General features: G+C 35.6%; 1 protein-coding gene across 5 annotated transcripts in view; it reads left to right on the forward strand.

Moving 5' to 3' along the window:
* The window catches only part of LOC150081782 (opioid-binding protein/cell adhesion molecule homolog), a 298,024-nt gene extending 283,414 nt beyond the window's left edge, over positions 1 to 14,610 (forward strand). For all 5 annotated transcript variants that reach the window (XM_090379653.1, XM_090379656.1, XM_090379654.1 and 2 more), the window contains one exon: positions 14,177 to 14,610. In XM_090379653.1, coding sequence (XP_090235779.1) covers positions 14,177 to 14,283 — 107 coding nt within the window. In that variant the 3' untranslated portion in view covers positions 14,284 to 14,610. The remainder of the gene's footprint in view (positions 1 to 14,176) is intronic.
* The last annotated feature ends 708 nt before the right edge of the window (positions 14,611 to 15,318 follow it).

The raw sequence follows: 15,318 nt of genomic DNA on the forward strand, positions 1-15,318 counted from the left end.
AATTTGCTTCCAGTAGGAGATACGATTTTTGAAAACGCAGAGGAAGGTTTATTGAATTAAAGAGATTGAACATTCAGTAAGGATACCTTGACAGGTAGTACCCCATGAGATGATCCCATATGTAAGGTGAGGCTGTATTAAGGAAAGGAACACTAGTCTGAGAAGGGAAGGATGCACCCAGGCAGAAGTTCGGGCGAGTATTCCTGCTAGTGACGACGACTTCTTTTGTAAGGTGATCATTTGTTTTTACCGACTCAACTTATCATCTAGCCAGATTCCTATAAACTTGGTATCATTCATCCTTTCGAGTTGGTTTCCTTTGTATGTTATTTCGAAATCAATATTTAATGGTTTATCTTTCGTCCTAAATAACATATATCTGGATTTTTCTGGGTTTAGTAAAAGCTGATTCTTTTGAAGCCAAGTATGCATTTCAGAGAGCAGGGCAGCGATCTTGCATTGAAGCTGGTTAGCGTCTTTATCAGTGATTATAATGGAAATGTCATTAGTATACGCTACTAGTGGGAAGATGGAAGAAGAGAGAGAAATTCATTAATGTAAAGAACAAATAGAATAGGTCCGAGAAGTGAGCCTTGAGGTACTCCCCTGGAGAAATAAGAAATGTCTGAAAAAGACTGGTTTGTTTTAACGACAAATGGCCTATCAGTAAGGTAGTCTTCAAGGCGAAGGTTAATTTTTCCTCTCAGGCCAAGACTGTTGAAGCTTGTTAAGTAGGATTTTATGATTCATGCAGTCGAAAGCTTTTGATAGGTCTAGAAACAGTGCTGTTGCATACTGACCCTTTTCAAGACAATCCGTGATCCTAGAGCAGAACTCAACAATTTCCAGGTCAGTGGACCTTTTCGAACGATAAGTGTACTGTTTTTGATGGATAAGCTGATTGACTTCCAGAAAGCCCATGAGTCTGCCGTGAAAAAATTTTGCAAAAACTGAGAGTAGAGCTATTGGACGAAAATTGTTGATAGAGTTGTAGCGTTTCCCCTTAGGAACAGGAACAATGAATGATTTTTTTAATTGAGACGGGAATTTACCAGATTGAAAGGAAAGATTGTAAATATACTTCAATGGTGTTAGAATTGAGTTAAGGACCTTCTTTAGCAGAGCAGGAGATATTTAATCAAAGCCAGGGGCTCCCTTTACTTTTAATTAATGTCCTGCTTATAAAATCTCTTGATCTGAGAGCGGAGCGAGAAAAAAGAGCTCCTCATTGAGTGTTTGACAGATTCTCTCGTTGCATTATCTCGAGAGTCAATTCGTCTTTAAAAAGGTTATTCTCACTTGAGATAAAGTGATTACAGAAGGCTGCGGCTTTTTCCTGGTCATCTGAAATGAGTAACTCGTTCTCAACTACATCTACAACGTAGCTCTGTGATTTCGTTTTCCTTCCAGGTAGTAGCTTGTCCAAGATTGTCCACTTTTCCTTGCTTGTAATGACGCTTTTAAGTTGTGAACTATAATATTTTCTTTTCTCCGACCGAATACTGTCGGTGACTTTGTTTCTGTACGTTGTGCATTTGTTTTTATCTGCCTCCTTTCGTGTTGCTCTAGCAATTCTTGAAAGTTTGTTCCTTTTCTTAGCATGTTACAAATTTTGTTTGAGATGAATGGGCATAATTTTCGTCTTGGCCTAGTGGTCTTTTTATTCCCTGGGCTCCTGATGTATGACGCGCTTTTTCGTAACTATTTTGTATATGCTCAAAGAAGAAGTTTGTCGCAATTTCAGGATCAACTGTAGCAAGCACCCCAACCCACGAAGACTGCTGGAGGTCATAACAGAGCTGATTGAAAGAGCCTGGAGTAACAGGTCTGTAAGTGTGCATGATCTCTTCCACAATTTCTTCATTTTCAATTACCATTAAGATGGGGTGATAATCACAAATAGTCATCCAGAAACAGAGATATGATCATAAATAGTTGCATCCAGTACTGCATAGGTTAGTGAGCAATCCCCAATTGCGAAGTCAAGAAGAAGGGAATTGTGGGACTCTTCCATTCTAGTCGGGATAATTCCGTCAGTCAGAAAAGAAAAACCATTGGAAGAAATGACATCTAGGAGATCTTGCACTTGAGAGGAAGAGCTTTGAAGTATGTTAATCTTGAAGTCTCCCACCAGCAGAAGACTAAGGGATTTGCTTTTGCAGTGAGATAGAATATTGTCAAGAGTTACCAAAAAGCTGTTGACTGAAGCTGAGGGAGGTCGGTATAGACAGCCAATCACCCGAGAGGCAACACGTAGGCAAATTTTATGCTTATGATACTGCGCAACCATATAAAGGCAAAGGAGTTAACAAAGTAGATAGATAAATGAACATTACAATAGTAGTCACACGAGCTTGAACAACGGTTGCACAAACCGTTCGATAATTGAGATAATTTGATGGAGTTTTTTGGTACATAAAATCCCAACGTATAAGTATAGAAAAAATAAAGTCCAGAAACTTTCAGGGAACTTATTACTTAAATTAAATGGATAATATCTTTCCAATTGTTCATTCTCATTTTTTATTTCAGCGATTACAACGTTCTTCGGTTTGTGAGTTTTGCTGATGTCCCTATTATTTCTTTACAAGAATCCTTTGGCTATTATAAACTACTATATACTCTTTTAACGCTAATGTAAATTTTAATATTCTAAGTTTCTTTTTTATTGAGTTGTAGTCTGATTAATCGGATCAAAATTTCCTTGCTCAATAAAAACACGTACTGTATTAGATCCCTGAATTCCTTTATTTTTCAAGTCTGCTGCCTCGAAAGACGTAGTGCAAATAAATATTGCCATAGCTTTTTATATTAGAAATATTTACTCATGCATATGTACAATATATAAATTTAAAGAAGCTCGTCTGTTGTAAAATTATTTGGATTTCTCTCTCTAGTTTGACAAAAGCTTACTGAACATTCCGTTAACAAAAGGATGTGTGTCAAGCTGATTCTCTTGACAACTCTTAGAAAGGCAAATACTAAGAGTAAAATACCACTAGACAGAAAGTATAAAAAACGCCGATTTATTACACACTTTTATGTTCAGTTGTTAAATTCCTGTTATCAGAGAGGGACATCTACTTTCAAAAGTATTAAGACAATCGAGTTCCAGAATTTCTACACATGACATCTTTCCATTCTTTATGTTCATAATTCCATCCTTGCTGTATATTTTTCTCCATTTCTGGAGAATATTTTGTAGTTACTGCATCTCAGTTCTCCCAGGAGGATGGTTATCATGGACACGGAATATTGTTAAATAAAGTTGGTGATCAAAATGTCAAGGCAGGATCGTCAACAAGTAAGAGAGAGAGATGCTTATAGTAAAGGAAAGGGACTGTAGAAAATGTTTCTTAATAGTGTGCATCGTGAGCCTGCGATATATCTGATTGGTGACAGCTATGAAGGGAAAATATCAAATAATGCCAGGAATTTTGTTGCTTTACAGAGGATATTTGCTTGGTTGAAGTAGCAAAGAAAATGAAAGGGTCTCTACTCAGCAAGCTACAGATAAAAGCGGGAAGAGCCACGTATGATCCGTGTGTTGCATATAGAATTGCAAAAATGTCGAATCCGCTTTACGATAGTGAGTTCACAAAGCCGCTGTTTTTTTTACTTATTTATTTAGGATTTGACTTCAGTTGTTTGTTCAAAAAATCATATTTTTTTCAAAATGGTTGACACGGCTTATCAGCAGTTAATCCAGAAATAACTAGTTGTTCTTCAGGAAAATAACCACAGCTGTGGTAACACAAGAATCACTAAAGAATGATTAATATCTAGAACGAGTTCAGAGAAGGGCAACCAGATTGGTAAAGGGAACAAAATGATGCGCTTGCCTAAAAAGGCTTTAGTTCTGCATATTGCAGCGTCTCAAGACCAGGCACCTGTGGGGAGATCTGATTGGATTTAATGGATGGATGAACATGAATGGATTTAGTAAGCCGATTGTTAATAGTATTCTTCGACTTTTTGCGACTACAAACATGAGGGGCATAAATTCAAGTTGAGGAAGGATGGTTGAAGGATAGATGCGCGGAAGTTTGCCTTCGGCCAGCAGGTGGTTGATTGTTGGAACAGGCTTCCATCTGTTGTTGTGGAAGTGAATGAGTTCAATAAATTGAAGGAAGACCTCGACAAATCCTTGGCGGGTACGGGTGGGTGAACTGTTTTTTTTTTTTCATTGATGCTGTCTAAGATTGCTTTCTTGCATCATTTGACATTACTACTACTATTAATATACGAAAATCTACAGAATGAGTGGGAAAATCGTGTATTCTTTCTGATTCGTTTAATGCAAACAATATTTTCCAACTTGAAACTTCAGAATTATATATGGATATCAACCTGATTAAAGTCATATTAGAGCCACCCGAGAACTGATTCATCTGTCCATGTGCAATATATCCATGAATTGTGTGTTCTATGGTCAATTTTACTAGTTTGCTGGAAAAAAACACAAGTTTCCGGAGAGAAAACCTTGCTCTCCTCCCCTGAGACTGACTAACTGAGCTATGGACTGAAGAAAAAAAAAATATAGAAGTTACTCGCGCCATTGGCGGGATTCAAACCCAGGTATGCACCCGCGCGGATAATTTTTCTGGTTAAATGATTTCTTCGTTCGCATTTTGTATCTAAGATAATATAGTCAGCAACAGTCTATATTTGTTTTGACAAGGCTCGCTGACTATTGGCCTATCGTTACCAAAGAGATCTTCATATGTCTTGGAATCATCATCGTGGATTAATCGGAGTCCAAAATCTGTGCGTCAATTCCATGCCCAATAAGTGCTAGCAGAGTATCATTTCGCCACGGACATCACATGGCGTTATGACCTATTTATAACGCTAAAAACGACGCAACTTTTTAAAAAATTCCTTTGGCCAATATTGTGGGGTGCCGTGTCACTACTCACCGAAGCAAAATAAATTTCTTAAAATACTAGCATCATCGAAGATTGCATCCTAATAACATCCAGCTTTTTCTGTAAAATTCCCTTTGCTGATCATATCAACCAAACACATCCCACGCACCCAGACGTTATATTTTTGATTTCCAACAGGCATTCGACAGTTAGAATTTAAAATAAAACCCAGTTTAGCAGTTGCGTTTGTTATAAAAGCTCGAGGAGTCTGTTATAAAAGATGAAAATTATTTTACTGAAACTTTGTTTATTTGTAAATCCAAGTTGATGAAAAAAAATCATTCTTTAATGATTTTAAAATAAAAATTCCTGACGCCATCGACGGGACTCGAATTAAGGTCTTTTCCACCCGATGTGGGGAGGACTGTTTTTCTACCAACTGTGGTACCCACGAGGGCCGCATATTGTTGTAAACGTTTTCCTAATGTGCCCTTAAATCAAAATCAAATGTTAAAGGACATGTCAAAGTAGATTTGTCATCTATAAAGTCATTTTTGTTTCATAGATTAAAGGTGGTATAAAAAAGGATGGTAATTGAAGAAATATGATTTTTCCTATCATTTTAATAGTCATTTTTAATTGTTTTTCAATTTTTCATTTTTCCAGATAATTTTGCAAATGGGACGATGGTTATCTGCGTCTGGTTTATCATTCTTTTGTATATTCCAGTTTATAGACATGGATAAGAAAACTATTAAACAGGCGGCCTTTTGGTGGTGTTTTTTGCGTTTAAAGAGTCATTAATCAGGTATAAAAGATGAGCAGAAATCTCAAAGAAAGAGTGCTTCTAAAAAAACAAAAGTGTTGAATTTTATCAGGCCCATAATCATAACGTTTAGTGGGCTGTGTCCACTTATTGCGTGAATACCGTTGCACACAAATTTTGTTTGTAAATGTTCATAGATTTTATTATTGCTTTGCTTTAGTTTTTAATTACAATCAAAAATAAAAATGCCAATTGTGATACATTGAGGAATCACGTAAAGAATACAAATTGGACGCCATTTTATAACGATGAATACAGTGAGAAAAAACAAAGTTATCTAATGAATAACATGAACACGTAAAAGTTTAAAAGAACACAAAATATACTTGAATAAAATATAAATAACTTCAAAGATTTTAGAAAGTTGGCAAAGCACTTTGCCAACTTTGTCAACGTAAGAACTTTGCCAACATAAGAATTATATAAATAGTATTCAAAACCAAGTCCTAACTCAGGGAAACTTAACTAGATTCTGGTCTAATTGCAGACAGCTGTAGAAGAAAGATATTATGATAAATACATCTAATGAACCTTCTCAGGAGGATTTTAATGGGCTTAAGCACGACGATTGAGAGTTTACTAAGTTATTCTTATGAAACTCGGCCTTTTCATCCCATACACACCTAAATTTATCTGACCCTATTTATTGTGGTGAACATATCGAAGAAAACAAGTCCTTTATATGGGCCTAATTGAGTTTGTAGCGCTTACGGACAAAGCCTCATACTTTATTCAAACAGCATTTGTTCCACAGACTATTATCAGTCAAAATCCAGTCGTTGGGAGTCTACATTTCACCCTGAAATGCGTTTCGATAACTAATACAGGTTTTATCTTATTACTTCGTGTGGCGTTATTCATCCCTGTGAAGACGTTAATATCTTATCGAATATTTCTCGCATATCATCTCGACAATAACAAAAAAAGTTTTCAGAAGAGTTGCTTTTGCTCGAAAAGGCTCTTAGACCCATGTAGGCGGTTTTAAGTTAAGAACTGAGATACGTTTCTTCTAATACAAGATTTGTAAGTAGTATTGTAGAGATGTTTCACGCCTTGCAATCACTTCGCGTGCGAGTAGCTAGCTTACTAGGCTTCTTTTATTAGTGTATACCTCATGTCCCACCCCATCCCCACCCTGTACGCTCTGTTTCAAGGAAAAAAGTTCTACCTGTTGTGTTCGAATGTCTTCGCTTTCTTTTCAAGCATACGAAGAGGCTGCACACTGTCAAGAGGTTGTGTTGTAGTAGGATGAGGTCTTTCGAAGCGGCTTACTTCTTTTAATGCATTTGAGTGTGTTCTGAAGCTAACTGGAATCTTTCCAACGATGTTTTCAGAAGATTGTCTGGCTTCTTAGTGTTAGAAGGATCAGAGAAAAGGATGGAGTTTTGTATCTGATTAACTGAACTTATGAAATTCCGAGTTTCCATTCGCCTTATTTTATCAGTTGAGAAACTGACTGTAGTCATCAAAAACCAGCCCAACGGATTTAATCATATTGCAGACCACCTGAACCACACGGTGGTTTTTCAAACTAATTGCAATGGAACTCAGAACGTATCTAATAACGAACAGAACATATCCGTGATGTGCATGACGTCCGTCAGACAAATTCTCTTTCTGTTATTATTGGAAGTAATTTCGTACTGTACTTGTCAAAGTATTCTCTTTATTTCGAAATATTCAGATATACTCATTCTTCGAAACACAGGAGCGTTAGGTTAAACGTTTCCGTGTTTCCTTAGCATAGATAACAATATTGCAGATAAAAGGAAATGGAATAAAGAGAGGAAATTCGAGTCTGTTTATCCTCCGGTTTTCCAGCTTTCATGTGATGTATTCTTCAAGATTTCAAATAAAACGTTGGTGACCTTATGACGGAAGTTATGAGATGACACGTGTGAACTCAAAACAGAAAAAGGATTTTCTTTCCCCAGCAACTTGAACAGAATTGCTTCAGAAGAAACATAGAGCAGTGCATCTCGATTATTTCAGTTCTTCCTTCTGCCGAGATACCTGATACCTGTTGTTTTGGAATAAAGATAAGTAGCAGCGCATAAAAGATGTAGAGAGGATGAAGTGTCTCAGATCTCAACGCGTTGTCACTCACACGGAGAAATAACAACATTATCACTCTTCTCGCAATGTCAGCAGCCGTTTGAGTGAAAAATTTGATTTTACTGCTCGGGCTTCGAACTGAACACTGATATGAGCAACAAAAAGAAAAACAATATTTAAAGAAAGTTTAAGAAGGAAACTCGATTATGGGTATTGTTTATTTCTTTAAAACATTTCTAAGAGTGATTTAAGAAGTCGCTGATACTCCTAGTTTTTCAATTATCAATCTTGTAGGACTTATAATTGATTACTTTAAGGCATTTAAATAGAGAATGAGTTGTATTAGGTTTATATTCGTTGTACCGATTTCACTACTGTGAATAAAGTTATCTAATATTTGTATATATACGTTATATATACAAATATATATATCACCGATGGATTCCTAGTGAAAAGATTTTCATGAAATTGTATATGAAACGTTTTAGGTCATTCCAAATTTCATTAAAATCTTATTGAATTGAAATCCGACATTTTTATACTTATACGTTACTGTATCGCTACATTTTTGCTTTCCAATAGAAAGAATTGATTTATTTTGAATGTTAATATGAAGAAGTATATAGGTTTACCAGTTTTCGACTAAACTTTGCTATGCCTTTGTACATTGTAAGATATATCCATTTATAAAACCTGATATAAACATATACATACACTGCATGGGAATGTGTGTTGTTAATTCCATTCTTAGTGTCACGTATAACAAAAACCAAACTATTATATTAGTATCACCCGGTAATTTCTTACATATACCCAAGTATATTGTGTCTGTAAATTGTTTGTGTTCTCTGGTCGATTTTCTCGGGAAAAAACCCAGTTTCTGCGGGGAACCTTGCCATATACGCCTGAGACCGACTAACCCAGCCACAGAGTGAAAAAGGCCCATTAAAGTTCCTCGCGTCATCGTCGGGATTCGAACCCGGGCCGTTTCCACCCGGTGTGAGGAGGATGGTGACCATACCATTAAACTACCCGCGCAGACTATCACATATAACAACAGAAAAAGAACTGTAAGTAAGATATATTCTGTCACCATTCTTCTTCTGCCCACACGTTAAGAGCGAGTTCTACTGGGAAGGACGCTGCCAACCCACATCTAAAATTCTTTCTTATGTGATCTGATATTTCAACCCAGGTCCCAAGTGAAAGCCACTTCTGGCAAGAAGCCGTTTGAGCCGATGATAAATATGAACGTTACTAAATTGGACCATCTTTAAACAAATGGATAAGAATGCTCCAGATTAGTTTTATATAGAGGAGACCAACATTTGGAGAGGTGCACACTCTGCAGATGTTGAGTTAAGATCACTTCTGTCATAAAGAAATTTCTGATAAACCTGAGCTTCACTCTGAAGTTGATTTATCTCATACATCCTGTGAATTCTAATATGGCTTCTCGACGGAGTATTCTTCACTGGCTTCATGCAGATGCTCCAAACAACTGGTTCTGTTTCTGCCCTATATTTTATCCTCAGAAGAGCTATTTAAGGAAAGACGAAATTATAAAATTCCATTTTCACTACAGTAACTCTCGAAATTGTCTTAATAAAGTCATGGTTTTCACCGGGGATCAATCACAGCAGGGCATATTTCATATCGTAAGCATTTGCTTAACTTACATTGCATTTATCCGGTTGGATTCTTTAATAGTCTGGCCGAAAGGGACCATTAAATTGAAAGAAGATAAAAACTTGAATATAAATTGTGCTTTCTTATTCACCATTTAGTTGACTGCTACAGTTGTTTGAACTAAATATTCTTTACAACTTACTGTATACATATCTATTTATAAACATGCGTATATGCAGTTAGCATGTTAATACCATTTATTGCATTGGATTTGTTAACTTTATGTAAGTAGAAAAGTAATGAAGGTAAATGACATTGGACAGCAGTGAATGCTTTTTTAAATAGAAAGTATCATCATTTCCAAGGCAGTTCATAAAAACGTACTTAAAAGGTGATGCCGGTGCGTTAATTCATCACAGAGGTTTTGTTTTGCATGGGTGATTGCACAATTAAATCTCACAGACAGTTTATAATGCCCCTATTAAAGAAAATATATGAACTTTATTTTGGGTTCAACTACGCAATCAGGATAAGAAGTGGGCTCATCATATATTTTGCACTAATTGTGTAGGATATATGAGGAACTGGAAACGTGGAAATTCTTGAAGAACTGTTTTAAATAGTTTTTGGTAACAACACAGCAGACAGCTTAATAAAATATGGTTGCAATTTGACTCCTCCCTTCTCCATTCTTGCTTAGTTCTCCAGATATCCTTGGAGACTTCGCTGATGAACACGGTGAACGTTATCATTAAGATTTTTGGCTCTCATGAAAAAGGTTACCAAGGAAGATGGAAGCCCAGTGTACTGGCAAGCTATTGTTGGATATTGAGCAGAAAGGCTCCTGGTCACTACAAAATAAAAACAAACGAAAAAATGATTATGTTTTTAAGTTGTGTATTCTTAAAATCTGATAGAACTGTTAACGTGTTAAAATTTCACTGAAAATTCCAAAAAGCGTAACCATTATTCCTATCTAAATCTGTGGGGGCTAGATAATATCTGACTTGAAATTTCGATTCAACTCACAAAAATCCATGTACCATATGTCTAGAGGCAAAAAAGAACGAATGCTTTAAATATGTTGTTTATTATAATATAATAATAAAGAACAAGAGCATATCGTAAGTTTTTATATTTCTTTAGTTAAAGGTAAATTAGATTTCCCTGAATTACTTTCTGCTGCCAGTTTTAAGATTCCATCCAGACTATTGAGAAAATATGAGTTATTTGTGTTCACTCATCGAGAACAAATCATTTAAAAGATTATTCCTTAATAGAACTTTTCATTTTCTGAATTTTTCCAATATTGATGTCATTGCGGAGCACATTAATGAAAAATGAACTGTTAATTATACACATTACAATAATAATTAATTCCATTCTTAGTGGAATTATTGATTATTGTAATTAATGGATGAAAGGAAGGAAGAAAAGAGAGAAAAAAAGAAAAAAAAAAGAAGGGAAGATGGAATATTTTCTTAATTTTTAATACTTCTTATTCTGTGTATATGTAATGTATTTTCTCCTCTATTTGAATTATTTTCCGATATTTTAAACATCATATGTAATTTATGTATTTCATAATATATATGTATTTTGTATCTTCTTCTTTTTTTAAGGTATTTTAAAATTAATTCACTTTAAAGTAAATTAATAAGTTAAATTAGCTTAATAATAATTAAATTCTTTTAATTTTAATAATTAAATTAAAGTTAAATAATTAAATCATTTTAAATTAGTTAATTCCACTTATTTTATATATTAGTTTTAAAAATTTAAGTGATTTCTTTTGCATATTCTCTATCTTATACATTTTATATTATTACTTTTTTTAACTTTATTATATACACGTTCCTTGCATATAAAGCTTATGCTGTTTTTGCCAAATGAATTATGTACAAAACAAAAAAATGTGCCCAGACGTCTGGAATTCCTTCTTATTACGCTAGAAAATTGTTATTGTAAAGTACCACAAGGCGAATCCTTGTGTATTTTGGCTGTTGCAGCTTCACACACCACTTATTCAGTTATGGAAGAAATAATTGATGGCAGCATAAAGTGTGGGGATGTTTCTTCAGATCAAACCAATAAACAGAAAGCTATTCTGGATGATATCACTAACGTTCGATAGTTTCATGTAGATGGTAGCGGAGTATTGAACGAAGGTGAGGAAGATGAGAAAATACGAATGATAGCAGCGTGTTTTCTGGTGCTGCTTCTGGAAAACTAACCGATACAGATAAGACTCTTCAGGGAAGGAAGTATCGGCGACCTTCCATAGTTTGATGAAGGTTGCGGCGGAATATCTAAAAAATGCAACAATTCCGATGAATCGCACAAACGACATTCAGATTCTACAGATTCTGAAATAAGCAGTTCAGAATCAAGTTCGCAACTGAGTGCGGATGGTCACAGTGAAGCTGATGAACGGCAGTCAAGCGCTGTCCTTCAACAAAAAAGCTGATGTCGTCGTAGCTGCTGGAGAAGTTACAGCAAAAAGTCTGCTGAATACGATAACTTAAGGATAGAGATAAAACTGAAAACTTAATGGTGTGATCTGAGCAGTGTGCAGATCTTCATAATAAAGATGAAAATTTAACGTTGGACGCTCAGACTATTAAGATTAAGTTGGCCAATAGTATTCGTTTGGATCCGATAAAAATATTGTATTCATTGCGATCGCTGTATGTTGACTACAGATGCTTATTGTAGGAGGAGAAGAAGAAGGAGTGTGATTATCTTGGTTTGTCGAATCGTTAGAGTCTAAAGAATCAGATAATCTCAATTTGAACTGTGTATTTGATGTGTTGAACGATAACATGATGTCCTTAATAAGCTTGAACGATAATATGATGCCTTAGGCTTCCTAAAGCCCACCGGCTCGTGTCTGAAAGACAAGTGCATTGTTGTATCTGTTTCCTTACATGTGTATCTGCACTTTGGTTCTGTTCCACTTTGGAAAAAAGAACAAGGCGGAAGAGAATGAGCAGGGCCATGATATAGATTTGATTCATGACAAGAATCAGTGGTCAAATGATATGATGAAAGAATCTGCAACCATTGATATGATGAAAGAATCTGCAACCATTGATATGAGAAAATCAATCTGCTATCAGATTATATGATAAACGTATTGAAACCCAGACTTGGTTCACTCTAACGTGAAACATAGACTGCTGACTAGTATGAAAGCTCCAAATCTGGAAGGTAAAGCACCAATAAGAAATGGTGATCGTTCAACAATGGTAGCTCCTTAAACCACGTCAGTAGCTGAAAGAGCTGAATGGGCCTCAGGGATGAAGGAGTCAGGGGACACTATTGCTTCGCGCTTGGAGCGTTAAAATACGATTCTGGTTGAATCAGTGGCGAGATTGGTGACATCATTAGAGGAAGGAAAGGCATTTGAAGTGCCACCTACTTCTGTAGATGGTGTGCGTATGCCGTTATGTGCGAGTACGCATTTGCAAGGGGATAAGCCATATCAAACTAGGAAATTGTTCAGTAATGTGTTGCATCCGAATAATGATGATTTCGAGAGTCATCACAATGATAGCTCTAATAGCGATATAACAACTATTCAGGCTTTGCACAAGAATATAACAAATCCCCAGAACGGTGTCGACCGGACTACGAGGGTAGTGAACATTTAAAATTGTACAAAATCTGGTGGTGTTGCTCAAATTAGGAAATTTTTAGTGGAGGAGTACTACATATAATTATATTATATGAATTACATAAATTATTACTGAATTACATAATTTTTGTAATTCAGTAATAACTTAGGTGGCGGTATTGCCAGGAAAGCTGGCTGGAATTGCCAAGTTTAATAAACAAATAAAATATATTTTTTCCCTACAACACGATATGCTCAGATGAGCTGCTTCATTTTGGCGATCTTTAAATTACTGCAAAGTGGTTCTTCGTTCGGCTGACGACAGCTGTGCGATACAGTTCCATGTACTGCAGGCACGAGCTTTGGCAGCTGGTAGACAATCACTAATGATTCTAGAGGGCTAGTACGAATAGGGCAGTTCATCCCTAGTTAACTCCATTTCATTACTGAGTGGTCTTTCAAGTCCGAGTACTCGACGAAGATAGTTGCTTCGGGGTGCAGTCGACGAGGACGTTGGAAATTTCAACGTCTAACTAAGCATATTTCAACAGTTACGAATATGACTCATTTGCAATAGGTCTGTGTTCATCTTCTAACTGCAATTTACTGATGAGAATACTTCCATGGTCTGACTGCAATTTACTGATGAGAATGCTTCCACGGTGTAGAATTCAAGTTTCCGGATTATATTTCATTTATTTCAAAGGATTTTTCCCAGACTAAACGTCACGTTGAGATTGTACGAACTGACAGTAATTTCTCACTAGCTACTTTTCGTGGCAGGGATTTCAAATTCAAATTACATGAACTGCAGGGCCTCAATGCCTTGTAATAGTGGAACCGCCTACTACGATAAATAAAGCAAAAAAAAATTCTCGAATGGCACGTGATAATCCCTTTTATTCAGAAATTCCAGATTATTTTGAGTTCCTGCAACCAAAACGCTTCGTTTATATGGCATGCAAACTTAGTGTAGTGTGCTTGTTATTTATTTACCTTATTTTTTAATATATATTGAATCTTTTAGAGTGAGCGAAAGGATATACAATAAAATTTTCTCGCCCGGAATAAATATTTAATTTCTATTAAATAATTTGTACTGCTTAAAGTTTCATGACAGTGTCACTGTTTTAATTAATACGGGCATTACACCAAGTCATAATCTTTCCATATTTTTTACAGGTAGTTCTACTGCATCATCCCTTAGACACAGGAGGTTAGCTGATGTCTCGAAGCTTATTATGCCTTTAACTTACTGTTTCATGAACTGGCTACGTGTGACAATTTAGACGCAATAATTGTTTGCCTTAATCTACCCTGAAAATTGTTGTGACTTTAATGGCAAACACAGGCCCGTGCTGACCCGAGACGTTGGTGATGTCGGCACATCTTCACAGAAAGATTTACTTAAAATAACAACTCAAAAGGTCGTCAAGTGAAGAAGAGGAGAAAGAAACGGAATGCTCTTAAGTGCGCACAGGTACTGAATCAGCAAAATATACGAAGATCCACAGGTGCGGAATAAAAGTCCAGTTACGCTGTTAGAGGCAACGACAGTCCAAATATAAAGGAGACCGTCTTCCACGCGATGCATTCGTTGCGGCAGGAAGATCGAAACACGAAGAAGTGAGAGTTAGACGTCTAAATATAATTCAGTGATAAAAGTTGCTTTTTTATTTTTATATTCATTGCAAATGCATTTAGTGCTCAAGTGATAAAAGTACGTTAAGATGTATTGTGAATAAATAACTATATTTTGTAACTAACAGCTGTCTCTTGTTATTCTCCTTAAAATCGTGGCAAACCTTCAAGATATATGAATCAACATTTTGTATTTAATGGCTGGTGATTATCGTTCTCGTGAATCCTTATATGAAACAGGTTATACGGAAAATTACCAACTTCAACCGGTAACTATTTTTTTTTTAAATTTATTTCTTTGGTTTCTATGTTTATTATTAGCTTTGTCTATATTTATTTGTTTGTTTACGTGTTATTGTTGTTATTATTATTATTATTTTTCTTATATTTGTTGTTCTTTTATTTCTTATTTTATTTTATTGTATTTATTTATTTTTTTAAATTTGAATAATGAAAAAAATGCAGTTTGTTATGTTGGGGGTGGATGGGGGATACACTATGTTTAATAAAAAAAATGTCCTGTCTTATTAGGCTGAATTCAAGGTGCCACCGTGTCCAAGACCATTATTAAATTTATCATACATAGAAAAGAAATCAAAAGGAACGAAAAACTTCCTAGATTTGAGTCTATCTTTCGCTATCCAGAACAGCAGCATACTTTAATTAAGCGCTGGACAATTAAA

Source organism: Mastigoproctus giganteus, chromosome 8, assembly GCF_048544385.1.
Source record: "Mastigoproctus giganteus isolate SK-2022 chromosome 8, ASM4854438v1, whole genome shotgun sequence".
Lineage (NCBI taxonomy): Eukaryota > Metazoa > Arthropoda > Arachnida > Uropygi > Thelyphonidae > Mastigoproctus > Mastigoproctus giganteus.